Source organism: Lagenorhynchus albirostris, chromosome 1 (genome assembly GCF_949774975.1).
Source record: "Lagenorhynchus albirostris chromosome 1, mLagAlb1.1, whole genome shotgun sequence".
Lineage (NCBI taxonomy): Eukaryota > Metazoa > Chordata > Mammalia > Artiodactyla > Delphinidae > Lagenorhynchus > Lagenorhynchus albirostris.
In genome coordinates this window covers 176,811,286-176,826,353 of record NC_083095.1, presented here as the reverse complement: position 1 = coordinate 176,826,353, position 15,068 = coordinate 176,811,286, and the positions used below count along the sequence as shown (strand labels likewise).

At 37.8% G+C, this 15,068-nt stretch overlaps 1 protein-coding gene and 1 pseudogene across 1 annotated transcript in view; both read right to left on the bottom strand.

The window, feature by feature from the left end:
• Window positions 1–15,068, bottom strand: part of MALRD1 (MAM and LDL receptor class A domain containing 1) — a 567,689-nt gene that overhangs the window by 493,089 nt on the left and 59,532 nt on the right. Inside the window, exon 11 of the mRNA XM_060121258.1 lies at window positions 7,976–8,125. Coding sequence (XP_059977241.1) covers window positions 7,976–8,125 — 150 coding nt within the window. The remainder of the gene's footprint in view (window positions 1–7,975; window positions 8,126–15,068) is intronic.
• Window positions 12,676–13,885, bottom strand: LOC132514792 (zygote arrest protein 1-like; annotated as a pseudogene).

Genomic DNA, 15,068 nt, shown 5'->3' with positions numbered 1-15,068 from the left:
AAGCACAGTGAGTCCCATACAGGATAAACCCAAGGAGAAACATTCCAAGACACATAGTAATCAAATTGGCAAAAATTAAAGACAAAGAAAAATTATTGAAAGCAGCAAGGGAAAAACGACACATAACATACAAGGGAACTCCCATAAGGTTAACAGCTGATTTCTCAGCAGAAACTCTACAAGCCAGAAGGGAGTGGCATGATATACTTAAAGTGATGAAAGGGAAGAACCTAAAACCAAGATTACTCTACCTGGCAAGGATCTCATTCAGATTTGGTGGAGAAATCAAAAGTTTTACAGACAAGCAAAAGCTAAGAGAATTCAGCACCACCAAACCAGATCTACAACAAATGCTAAAGGAACTTCTTTAAGTGGGAAACACAAGAGAAGAAAAGGACCTACAAAAACAAACCCCCCAAAATTAAGAAAATGGTAATAGGAACATACATATCGATAATTACCTTAAACGTGAATGGATTAAATGCTCCAACCAAAAGACACAGGCTTGCTGAATGGATACAAAAACAACACCCATATATATGCTGTCTACAAGAGACCCACTTTAGACCTAGGGACACATACAGACTGAAAGTGAGGGGATGGAAAAAGATATTCCATGCAAATGTAAAACAAAAGAGTGCTGGAGTAGCAATACTCATATCAGATAAAATAGACTTTAATATAAAGAATGTTACAAGAGACAAGGAAGGACACTGGATAATGATCAAGGGATCAATCCAAGAAGAAGATGTAACAATTATAAATATATATGCATCCAACATAGGAGCACCTCAATACATAAGGCAACTGCTAAGAGCTATAAAAGAGGAAATAGACAGTAACACAATAATAGTGGGGGACTTTAACACCTCACTTACACCAATGGACAGATCATCCAAAATGAAAATAAATAAGGAAACAGAAGCTTTAAATTACACAATAGACCAGATACATTTAATTTATATTTATAGGACATTCCATCCAAAAACAGCTTTCTTTTCAAGTGCACACAGAACATTCTCCAGGATAGATCACATCTTGGGTCACAAATCAACCCTCAGTAAGTTTAAGAAAACTGAAATCATATCAAGCATCTTTTCTGACTGCAACACTATGAGATCAGAAATGAATTACAGGGGAAAAAACATAAAAAAACACGAACACATGGAGGCTCAACAATACGTTACAAAATAACCAAGAGAACACTGAAGAAATCGAGGAGGAAATCAAAAAATACCTAGAGACAAATGACAGTGAAAACACAATGATCCAAAACCTATGGGATGCAGCAAAAGCAGTTCGAAGAGAGAAGTTTATAGCTATACAAGCCTACATCAAGAAACAAGAAAAATCTCAAATAAACAATCTAACCTTACACCTAAAGGAACTGGAGAAAGAAGAAAAAACAAAACCCAAAGTTAGCAGAAGGAAAGAAATCATCAAGATCAGAGCAGAAATAAATGAAATAGAAACAAAGAAAATAATAGCAGAGATCAATAAAACTAAAAGCTGGTTCTTTGAGAAGATAAACAAAATTGATAAACCATTAGCCAGACTCATCAAGAAAAAGAGGAAGAGGACTCAAATCAATAAAATTAGAAATGAAAAAGGAGAAGTTACAACAGACACCGCAGAAAAACAAAGCATCCTAAGAGACTACTACAAGCAACTCTATGCCAATAAAATGGACAACCTGGAAGAAATGGACAAATTCTTAGAAAGGTATAACCTTCCAAGACTGAACCTGGAAGAACCAGGAAATATGAACAGACAAATCACAAGAAATGAAATTGAAACTGCGATTAAAAATCTTGAAACAAACAAAAGTCCAGGACCAGATCTTCACAGGTGAATTCTATTTAGAGAAGAGCTAACACCCATCCTTCTCAAACTCTTCCAAAAAATTGAAGAGGAAGGAACACTCCCAAACTCATTCTATGAGGCCACCATTACCCTGATACCAAAACCAGACAAAGATACTACAAAAAAAGAAAATTACAGACCAATATCACTGATGAATATAGATGTTAAAATCCTCAACAAAATACTAGCAAACAGAATCCAACAACACATTAAAAGGATCATACATCATGATGAAGTGGAATTTATCCCAGGGATGCAAGGATTCTTCAATATACGCATATCAATCAATGTGATACACCATATTAACAAATTGAAGAACGAAAACCATATGATCATCTCAATAGATGCAGCAAAAGGCTTTGACAAAATTCAACACCCATTTATGATAAAAACTCTCCAGGAAGTGGGCATAGAGGGAACCTACCTCAACATAATAAAGGCCATATAGGACAAACCCATAGCAAACATCATTCTCAGTGGTGAAAAACTGAAAGCATTTCCACTAAGATCAGGAACAAGACAAGGAAGTTCACTCTCACCACTATTATTCAACATAGTTTTGAAGTCCTAGCCATGGCAATCAGAGAAGAAAAAGAAATAAAAGGAATACAAATTGGAAAGGAAGAAGTAAAACCTTCACTGTTTGCAGATGCCATGATACCATACATAGAGAATCCTAAAAATGCCACCAGAAAACTACTAGAGCTAATCAATGTACTTGGTAAAGTTGCAGGATACAAAATTAATGCACAGAAATCTCTTGCATTCCTATACACTAATGATGAAAAATCTGAAAGAGAAATTATGGAAACACTCCCATTTACCATTGCAACAAAAACAATAAAATACCTAGTAATAAACCTACCTAGGGAGACAAAAGACCTGTATGCAGAAAACTATAAGATACTGATGAAAGAAATTAAAGATGATACCAACAGATGGAGAGATATACCATGTTCTTGGACTGGAAGAATCAATATTGTTAAAATGACTATACTACCCAAAGCAATTTACAGATTCAATGCAATCCCTATCAAATTACCAATGGCATTTTTTACAGAATTAGAACAAATCATCTTAAAATTTGTATGGAAACACAAAAGACCCCGAATAGCCAAAACAGTCTTGAGGGAAAAAAACGGAGTGGGAGGAATCAGACTCCCTGACTTCAGACTATACTACAAAGCTACAGTAATCAAGACAATATGGTACTTGCACAAAAAGAGAAACACAGATCAATGGAACAAGATAGAAAGCCCAGAGATAAACCCACGCACCTATGGTCAACTAATCTATGACAAAGGAGGCAAGGATATACAATGGAGAAAAAACAGTCTCTTCAATAAGTGGTGCTGGGAAAACTGGACAGCTACAAGTAAAAAAATGAAATTAGAACACTCTCTAACACCATACACAAAAAATAAACTCAAAATGGATTCAAGACCTAAGTGTGAGACCAGACACTATAAAACTCTTAGGGGAAAACATAGGAAGAACACTCTTTGACATAAATCACAACAAGATTGTTTTTGATCCACCTCCTAGAGTAATGGAAATAAAAATAAACAAATGGGACCTAATGAAACTTCAAAGCGTTTGCACAGCAAAGGAAACCATGAACAAGATGAAAAGACAATCCTCAGAATGGGAGAAAATATTTGCAAACAAATCAACGGACAAAGGATTAATCTGCAAAATATATAAACAGCTCATGCAGCTCAATATTAAAGAAACAAACAACCCAATCCAAAAATGGGCAGAAGACCTAAATAGACATTTCTCCAAAGAAGACATACAGATGGCCAAAAAGCACATGAAAAGCTGCTCAACATCACTAATTATTAGAGAAATGCAAATCAATACTACAATGAGGTATCACCTCATACCAGTTAGAATGGGCATCATCAGAAAATCTACAAACAACAAATGCTGCAGAGGGTGTGAAGAAAAGGGAACCCTCTTGCACTGTTGGTGGGAATGTAAATTGATACAGCCACTATGGAGAACAGTATGGAGGTTCCTTAAAAAACTAAAAATAGAATTATCATATGATCCAGCAATCCCATTACTGGGCATATACCCACAGAAAACCGTAATTCAAAAAGACGCATGCACCCCAATGTTCACTGCAGCACTATTTGCAACAGCCAGGTCATGAAAGCAACCTAAACGCCCATCGACAGACGAATGGATAAAGAAGATGTGGTACATATATACAATGGAATATTACTCAGCCATAAAAAGGAACGAAATTGGGTCATTTGTTGAGACGTGGATGGATCTAGAGACTGTCATACAGAGTGAAGTAAGTCAGAAAGAGAAAAACAAATATTGTATATTAACGCATGTATGTGGAACCTAGAAAAATGGTACAGATGAACCGGTTGGCAGGGCAGAATTTGAGACACAGATGTAGAGAACAAACATGTGGACACCAAGGGGGGAAAGCCACAGTGGGTGGGGATGGTGGTGTGATGAATTGGGCGATTGGGATTGACATGTATACACTGATATGTATAAAATTGATGACTAATAAGAACCTGCTGTATATAAAAATAAATTAAATAAAGTTCAAAAGTTTAAAAAAAAAGAATGTAGGTGTAGTCTCCCCACGTTAAGCTTTCCAGGCCAGCCTCAACCTCACCTTTAGCAAAGGATGCACCCCCTTAATACAATTGCCCGGAAGGGATTCCTTACATGCTGCGAGAACATTTATAATGACTTTATAATGAATTTAGGTAAAAAAATCACAAATATTACCATTAAGAAGGAAGAAAGAAATCATAAATAAAACCAATGAAAGGAGATTTGGATCAGGAATGCAAGAATGGTTTAATATTTGAAAAATCATTCATTTTATTAGAAACAAAAAGGATAATATCACGATCATATGATTATCACAACATATGCTGAAAAAAGCATGTGAAAAGTTTTAACATGCTTACATATGTGTGTGTGTGTGTGTGTGTGTGTGTGTGTATATATATATATATATATATAAACTTAACAGACTGTGAATAGAAGGAAACATCTTTTTTTTTCTTTTAGCATCTTTATTGGAGTATAATTGCTTTACAATGGTGTGTTAGTTTCTGCTGTATAACAAAGTGAATCAGCTATACATATACATATATGCCCATATCTCCTCCCTCTTGTGTCTCCCTCCCAGCCTCCCTATCCCACCCCTCTAGGTGGACACAAAGCACTGAGCTGATCTCCTTGTGCTATGCTTGGAAACATCTTTATCTGAAACAAAACAACCTTTTAGGAACTATAGCATTCAAGGCTGAATTACTGACAGCTTTTCCCCTAAATAGGAACAAGACAAGTACAGCAGCTATCACAAGCTCTATTTAACATTTTTCCAGAAGTCCTATCTAGGGCTATAAAACCAAAAAGAAAACAGAAGGCTTAAGATTTAGAAAGAAGGAAGTAAAATTGTCATTATTTGAAGACAAAGTAATTATGAACCCAGAAAATTTGAAACATTTATAAATTCTTAACTATAATAAAAAAAGTTGGGCTTCCCTGGTGGAGCAGTGGTTGAGAGTCCGCCTGCCGATGCAGGGGACACGGATTCGTGCCCCGGTCCGGGAAGATCCCACATGCCGCGGAGCGGCTGGGCCCGTGAGCCGTGGCCGCTGAGCCTGCGCGTCCGGAGCCTGTGCTCCGCAACGGGAGAGGCCACAACAGTGAGAGGCCCGCGTACCACAAAAAAAAGTAAAAATAAAAAAATTAACAAGGTCATTGAATACAAGGTCAGTATTTAAAAATATAATTGTACTTATATATACAGCAACCAAAAAAATTAAGTTTTTAAAATGTGACACAGTAGCTGCAAAAATATTAAAAACCTAAGAAAATATTAACAAAATATTTTTTAAATCTATGCACTGAAAGCTTCAAATATTTAGCAAAATTAAAGATCTAAATAAATTGAAAAATTAGAAACATTTGAAAAATCATTTTTCAGTGAAAGACAAATCAAGGTTACACACAAAAAATCATTTTATACCCATAAGTTTTTAAAACTTAAGAGAATATAATGTCTATTGATGGTAGGCAAATAGAAAAAAGCACTCCTTTTTGCTGCTGGAATTTTAAGTATTAAAATTTGATGGGAAAGTATGTATCTCTTGGTAAAAATATAGGAGTCTCACTTTTAGTCCTCTACTGCATAGAATAAAAGCTCCCCATATAAGAAAATGCATACAAGTACGGATGTTGCAGCATTGTCATAATATTGTCACTCAATACGAGTATGGCTAGATATATTATGGCATATCCAGACCAAAGAAATAAAGCAAAAAAACACAAAGAATTAGGCTTTTTCTGTTTCCAGGCAAGGTTGGGTATCAGGGACCAGATTTAGCCTTCTGTCTAACAGTAGCAAAGAAATCAAAACAATATATACTAAATAATAGTTTTCAAATGTAGGGCAATGGGAATGTAGAACCACAGGATAATGATCTCTGAGAGGGGAAACAAATGAACTAAGCCATACAATTTCCCCAGCCTACTGCCTAAACCGCGTTTCCAGCTGCCATTCAGGAAGGGGAAGCCAGGAGGAGTGTGGTCGTCTCCTCAAGTTGAAAAGATGGCACCCCGGGGAGACTCAGTTCATAGCTACTCAGTTCAGAGCTACAGTTCATAAAGCACAGTTCCAGGAGGGGAGAGCTGCAAAGAGAGAGAGCTCCAGAGAGCTCCCCCCAAATTTCCACCTGAGTACTGACCAGGGCATGGATATAAGGAAACTACCTGAGGCTGGAGGAAAACCTTCTAAAAGGGGCAGTTGAAGCATTGCCTCAAGGTCCCAAAGGGCCAGAAACAGTAGGGTCTTTTCACTAACCAGAGTGGAAACGTTAATTATACATAGGAATGGGAAAGAGTGCTCAAGTTAAGTGAAAACTTATATCCAGACAAAACCTGTAGGCAAATTTTATAGAATATTCATAATCACCAAAATTTAGAAACAACCCAAATATCCTTCCATCTGTTTACACCCAACTCTAGTAATATGATATATACTCAATAACTGGTTTGAGAAAGGAAAAAAAAAATCATTATATGAGCTTGGAGGAAATGTACTATTAATACATATAGTTCTAATAATTAACAGTCTCCTTCCTATCATAAACTTTAAATTTAATCCAATCTGTCACAGAATCTTAAGGGAAAAATGAGACTCATTGGCACAAAAGCAAAAATTAAGATCTCACTCCACTGTTAAATAGTAAGTTGCATTTATAGTTTTAGATAACGGATGGATAGGCAAAGTCTCCCTTCCATCCCCTAACATCCTCCCCAACTAACCCCAATTTCCAGTGGCTGAAGACACAGTCAATACTGTTAGTTTTCACATACTTCTTTGGAAATCTCAAAGGAGAAACAAATATAATAATGTCCAGTGGGGTTATACAAGCTTAAAGAGGATCTACAGTACAGTTGCCTTATTATAAAGTTAATATGATACTAATGTACCTTTGTAATGTTATCCAAACAAAACAAAAATAGAACCAAACCCCTGTGTTTTCCTTGGAGCTTCACAAACCCTTATTGGAATGCCGTATGCAGTTATGGTTACTCTATTTTAAGGGGATAGGTAAAAATTGTACTGCTGATTAAAAGTATATATGCGGAAGAAGTAAGATTGTTTATTACAAAGAAGCCATAAGAGTGATTACATTGCATTCAAGTATTTGTAGATTTATTTTAAAGATAGTGCTAACTCTCTGTTCTTAGAAAAAGGATTAAATTATTTTTCTTTCTGTTTTATGAAATTTGGATTGCTCTAAAAAGAAGACAACCCTACTGTACATGATTCATGACAATTAGAGAAAATTACCAGAAGACTTTTCCCCTCTTCATGCCTTCAATCCAACCTTTTAAAAAGTGTAACAAAAAGTTTTGTTATTAAAACAATGCTCCTTTCAGGAAACTCAATTAAGCACAACTTATTAAGTTGATCAGGACAATTTAAAGCAAGACAAACCAGAGTTCCATTTATACAGTCTATAGATAGAAGTGAAAACACATAGTATCATCATTCACAACAGGAAAGAAAGACAACAATTTTGGGGGGGAAGGAAAACAAAAGAGGAAAATGTCCTACCATGATTTGTGTTTGTTGTGTTCTCAGCATCAGGAAGATGGTGGTCTACACTCGTCAACCTTTTCACGAATTCCCAGTGTGAATCTTCTTCTGTGAGAAATGGCTCCCAGCCACAGAAACCAGACTCAAAGCCACACCTGACATGATTTGCTGTTATGCACAAAAAGAAAACTGGTAAGGAGAAATGAAGGGGGAGCAAGCAGGGAAACACTGACTCTATGTTAGTCAATGAACTTAGGCAGTCAGAACTGTCACTCCACTTTGTAAAGAATGTTTCCCGATCATCAGAATAGTTTTACTTTTTCCAACCTCACAAAGTGTTCCATGTGCTGTGTGAGGCATTGCCCCTCTATACTCTTCTGTTTCCAAGCCTGGCACATTCCACCCTGGTTGGCCATCTCCATTGCATTTAATGAGACAGGGTGAAACTCTACAGCTTTTCAGAGAGTAACCAATTCACCTGCCAAGATGAAAAAGATTCACCTGCCGAGATGGTTAAAAAAAATTTGAAAGGATGGTATTTAAATTAATTCTAGACACCTGAAGAGCTTGAGGTCAGCACCTTAGAATTCATTCTATTAAGCTACTTTAACAGCTTCTCAAAAAAATAAAACAATCCCTAGCCACTTTGCATTGCAGGTAAATTAGGTATTTTGAACTTTGCTTTGTTTCCCCTTCTTAATACACAACTAAAAAGTTGAAAAATACTTAAGTTCCTACCTTTATCACAAAGCACAACTTCTAGAGAAAGTCGGGATTTGGGGTAAGCTTCCTAAGCACCTTTCCTAGCTTTTTCACCAAATTAGTGAGGAAAAAACAAAAGTTTCAGCGGGCTGGGCCATACACCAGAAGTTCTAACAACTTGATTTGTGCTTTCAAGAAATTAGCTTTTATGTGTTTAAATTTTCTTTTCCTGAAATAAGAATCATAGTATCAGCCTATCTTAGTTTGGGGGATAAATTAATACAATTAATTTAAAACGTATTTCCAGGTATTTCTCTTTATGCAGACACATTTTCATAACAGATGGGAGGACAAAATAATTCTTGGTCAGAAAACACCTAAAGTTTTGACAAGCTCCCTAACATCACAATTCTATTATCTTTAATAAAAGTAATAATAGATGTGTTCTCACTGAGCTCCAAGTATGTGTCAAGTATTTTGCATATATTGCCATTTGTTTTCACAAATACCCTACACAGCAAGCATAATTATCCCCAAAAGATTTTCTTTTTGAAGTTTTAGCACTAAGCAACTCACCTATGGTAAGTTTTAGTAAATGGAATGTCCAGGCTTTGAGCTGGTTGACACCAAAGCTTATACTTTGAAGCCTCCCTGCACCTGGGACTCTGTCTCAAAATTTAAAAGACTGCTTCACTGTATGCTTGCTCTTAACCATTATTTTCAGTTTTAAATAATGTGAGCAATTTTATAAGCAATATTGAATAAGCCCACTATATCTTAATAAAGGATTTTCAAATTTCTATAAAAATGGAGGCCTGGTTTCACGACCAGATATTTCATCACTAACGTGTCAACTCTTAAAACACTGAAGTGCACTTTGTAAGTGACAGGGCCACTTAAATTTTCTCTACGTGTAAATTAAACGTATAGATCTTAGAGCTATGCTTGTTTCGACAGTCATATAATGGATATATAATGAAAGATATTTTTCTTTACAAGCAAATATTATTTTCCCCTTAAATATATTTCCCCAAAAATAAAAACAATTAACTATCATATAATAATGAAAAAATGTTGCACATCACCTCATGGTGAATCAACATGACAAGGAGATGCTGTTCACCCACATAGTACTTGGCTGGAAATCTACTGCTTCTGGATGTTTCTTTTCACAGCTCTGGCTACAGAGTTGATAAGCTACTGTTAGTGATAAAAAGTTAATGCTCCAAGGAGAGCCTCTTCTGTTTTGTGACCGTCTTAAGAACCTATGACCTAGCTGTGACTGTCTTCCTGGGCATCCAGAAAATCCTCTGGTCTATTCTTTGGTCCTCTGTGAACTTTGCCACCTGCTAAGCCACCTCCCAGCTCTTCTAAGTCAGTTGGTAGAATGTAGAAATAGACAAGATTTGAAATATATACTTGACCCGTGAAATGTGCTTACAAGTTGCAAATTCTTGGTCGTGAACTTGGTCAAGGAATCCTTCCGCCTCCCCCCCCATGGGTACCCTCAATTCCTAAACGCACACATCCTTGGAATAGAAAATCTTCCATCTGGGTTGGCCCAGGATTGTCCCAGTTTACATCTGTTGTCCAAGGATAATAATACCTCTCCTCTTTCCTCTCAAGTGACTCTGTTTGGGCAATAAATTCAATACTGCCCTATTGGGGCAATAAATTATATATTAATTCACAAAGGAAGCAAGTCCATGCAGATAACAATCTTATTGTTATATGCAATGGTGTGAAATAGCTATAAGACCAGTGAGTGTGGAAATGGAAAGTCACCCAAGCATCACCAAACCCTTCCGCAGACTCTTCACATCTGTGCCTGTGTCACTCAACTGCAAAAATGTAAAGAAGATTTCAAGACGAAATAACTTTGGATTGAATAAATGTTGAAATTTGGCTTTAGGAGAAAAGTTCAAACCATTTCTTTCATTATCTGGATGTTTTATCAGTTAAAATGTCAATCACTGCACTTTCCACAGAACACTAAACACCACTGTCCTTTGAAAAATGAAAATTAATTTTTAAAATCCATCACTATAAAGATATATGAAAGCACAATGGTGCAATCACCTCTGTAAAAATCTTGGTGAACTTCTCAGGTGTTTTTACCAAAGACATTCGTTCCAATACACTTCAAAGGACTTGTTTTAAAGCTAAATATTCTAGAACTTAACTGCACTATAAAATACAAGTCAAGCTTCAAACCAAAGTTGAAGTTCTTCCATTAATATTTCCCCTACATAATTCAAAATATTTAAGGTGAAGTTATAAATATCTGAAGAAAACCAGGAAGGCCAAACACATTCTGGCAGCTAATAAATGTCTTATGAAACCACATGTGTTAAACGTTAAATGTTTACAAAATCTAAAAAATCATGTATTCATATAAACAAAATGTATTCATTACAAACAGTGATTTTGATTATGTGGTTGCTTTTATTTAAATTTCTGTGACTACAAAACACATTTCACCATCTCTAATCAGAAGATGAGATATGCCACAGTTCATAATTTTAGTGAAATTTCACCGAGTTCATCAGTTAGAGTAATATTTTTAAATTATGACAATGCTTTGTCTTGCATATTTAACCACTGAAGCATATTAGCAGAAGAAAAAGAATTTCATTGTGGCGGCTGAGGAAAATTCTGGATCGTGAAAATTAAAATATTTATGAACTCTCCAGTTTGGAAGTAAATCAGTTCTCTATTACGTAAGAAAAAAGTTTGCATGGGAATGCTCCATTCAATAAGCGTATATTAGGCTTTAATATGATTATAATATATAAACATTTTGTTAATATTTATTGAGAACCTACAAGGATCTTTTCTCCACTAAATATACATGTATTTCCCTTACCCTCAGGAAGTATTGTTAGTATTCAATATTTATTTTTCAAAATATGGAAGACATCCAGAGACAGTATCACGGTAAAGATTAAATGCATTGCACTGGATTCTTGGTTTAAGCTTCTTTCACTTGAATATTGTACCAACTTCTCCTTTGAAGTGTAACAATTTATATTAGCAGGTTAAATGCTCTAACAACTCCTATTTATTCAATTAAAAGTTTTTTCCCCCATGGAATTGTCCAAACGGTTTTGATTTAAACACACATCTGTCAATCCTGCCATCCTTTTTGGAACATACAGTCTTTTTCTGTATGTTATGATTGAAAATTAGATATATATTCAAAATTTTATTGTGGTAAAATATACTTAATATAAAAATTACCTTTTTAACCATTTTTAAGTGTACAGTTGAGTGGCACTAAGCACCTTCACACTGCTGTACACCCAACACCATCATGAATCTCCAGAACGTTTCCATCCTCCCAAATCCAAACTCCATACCCATTAAACACTTAGCCCCCATTTTTCTCTTCCCCTCACCCCGGCAACCACCATTCTGCTTCCCATTTCTACGAATTTGATTCCTCTAGGTAAGAAGAATTATACAATGTTTGTCCTATTGTGACTTGCTTATTTCACTTAGCATGTCTTCAAGGGTCAGCCACCTTGTAGTGTGTGTCTACATGTAAGCATTAGGTATATTTTCTTTGTAAGTTGTTCAGCTGGTCAGTGTATACCTCTAGATATGTCTGGCACATGTTATATTAGAAATGTTTTAAAACTACATTGCATATTTATTTTATTCTTAAATGTCCCTATTTTATACAGGATCATGTTAATAACGATCAAAAATCTATTGTTCGGAATCATGCAGTATTTGTCCTTCTGTGACTAGCTTATTTCACTTAGCATAATGATTCCACTTATATGAGGTACCTAAAATACTCAAACTCATATGTTATTCAGTCGGTATAAAGTTTCAGTTATGCAAGGTAATGTCTATAGTCAACAATACTGTATCATGCACTCTTGTCAATTGTTTTGCAATACTTAATGCTTTTAAAATACTTTTGCAATACTTAATGCTGGTCAAAAATACAGCCTTTTGTGAAGTATTTTGAGAAGGGAGAAGCAGAAAGGAGGAGCATGAAAAAAAGCTCACTTGTCTGCCACTAACACCGGTTCAGCAGGGCCTTTTTTATGTTCATGTGAACGATGTATTTGAAGCTGAAGGTGCTGTGGAGGACAGGCGTTTCCTGTGCATCTCCTGCACCAATCGTGAGGATGGAGCCTTTTAGGGTGGAATTGGCAAAGTTTTACTGGACAAGAGCGTCTAGACTGTTTAGAACTTTGACAGGTGACATCCTCCACTCGGTAAGGGTTAGATGACTTCGGACAAGTCCTACAAAACTGCTTGAAGTAAACCTCGTGAGCGCCGCGTACACACCGCGCACCTCCACTTTCCCATCCTTGCAGTAATCACAGCCTTCTTCCTGCTCTAAGAACTGGAAACGCCCGCCACGCTCCTCGCTGGCTCCCGGCTCTAGCCACCACCTGTTCCCGCAGCGGCCAGGTCGCCTGGTCACGGTCACGGCCGTCTGGGGCCTCCCCACCGGCGGCGGCTGCTTCAGGCTCCTGGGAGAACGCCTCCCCAGGCCTCCCGCGGCTCCCAGATCACCCACACCGTGGCCTGGGCCACGCCCTCCTCCAGGGACCACGGCCTTTGGGGCGCCTTCCTCGGCGACACCTCTCCTGCCTCGGGGTGTCAGAGATGGTGGCCCTCCCTCTCCCTCCGGCGCCCCCAGCTCCGCTCGCCCTCTCGGCCCCTTCAAGGAAGGTGATGCGGCGGGATGCAAGGACTCGGGACAGCGCGGGAAGCGCACGCGTCCCGGGGCACCGGGATGCCCCGCTTGGGGAGGCCCCCAACCTGGGTGCCCTGAGGGGGAGGCCGAGCCGCCTGCACCCGCACCCTCAGGTCCGGGATCACAGGGGCAGGGGGTCGCGGGTCTGCATAGCCCCCTGCACCGTCCCAGCGAGGGCTGCACCGAGATGTCGTGGCGCGTGTTCACCTGCAAGGGCCCATTGAGGCTGCTGACTGCAGGGCGAGGCGGGGCCTCGGTCCGTGAACCTTGACCGCTGGGAGATGTGGAAACACTCAGCGGCCCTCAGCTCACCACAGCCCCGGAAAGACCACGAGGTTGTGCAGAGGAAGTGGGAGGGTAGCGCCGGCTCGGGTGCCGCCAGCGGCCCTGCCCAGCCGCGCCCTTGGCTTTGGCTGCCAGCGGATAGGGGTAAGGATCCTAGCGGGGGGCGCAACCTGGTACATGCAACCGTCCAGCACCTTGGCCTCCAGGGCACCCACATGCATAGCCCCACCTAGTTAAGAAGATAAATCTTGCGTCAAGTGTTCTCACTACAAAAGGGGTGGGGGGGGCAGGGGAGGACAAGGAAAACTTTGGAGGTGAAGGATGTGGTGACAGTTTCACAGGTGTATGCATATGTCCAAACTTATCAAACTGTATACATTGATTTTGTGCCGATTTTCATACAATAATTATACCTTAATAAAACTATTTTAAAATATATTGTTTGGAATTATAATGCCCTTAGGGATTAGTGAAGTACTGGGAGTTTTGTTTCTATCATGAAAGGCCTCCAATTTGCCTCTTAAGACTACTTTTTTTTTTATTGCCACCTGTTTTCTCTCTCAGCCATCTCTTCTAATACGCAGGTGAATCACCTGGGACATTGTTAAAATGAAACTCCGGATCCTGTAAGGCTGGGTTATATTCAAGTTCTGCATTTCAAAGGAACTCTCAGATGCTGCCGCTGATATTGCTGGTCAAGGAAGTAACGCTATAATAGCAAACTAGCAAAACCCATTTTCCCTTTACCATTAACCGCTTTTGAAAAGGCACTAGGCTACAGGCTCAATCAACTACATTTGTCAAAACAGTATAAAAGTAAGAGGAACTTGGTAAAGAAAGAACACCTGAGTGAATGTGCCTTTTGCAAAAATCACACTGACTACAGATACCAACTGACAATATTCATGAGTTAATATTTACCGAGCCTCCAGAGTATGGTAAGTACTCCTGGTGATTTCAAACTATATCTATGAGCTACAGCACTCTGGAGATTCATCCTATACTGGGATACAAAGAAGATATAAAAGCACTTTCCTTGTGCTTCATGAACTTTAAAATTCTATTTTTAAGAAAAATTTGTATAACGAATTCAAATTTGTAAAATAGAAATTTAAAAGTATGTGGGAAATGTTTCAAAGTGGCTTTAACTTTCAAAGGAAAGCCTCTTAATTTGTAATAACATATGTATGCATGTGTATATATGCACAATATGTTAAATACTTTAGTGCAGAAAATAGTGTAACGTTAAATCAATTCTAATAATTCAATTACTATATAATTTCCTCAAAGCAAAAATGATTGTACAAATATTTACATGAAATACTCATGCTGACATCAAAGTATATGGATATTTTGTAATATGTAACACGGCTACCTTTTTTTTTTGGTCATATCCCTTACATA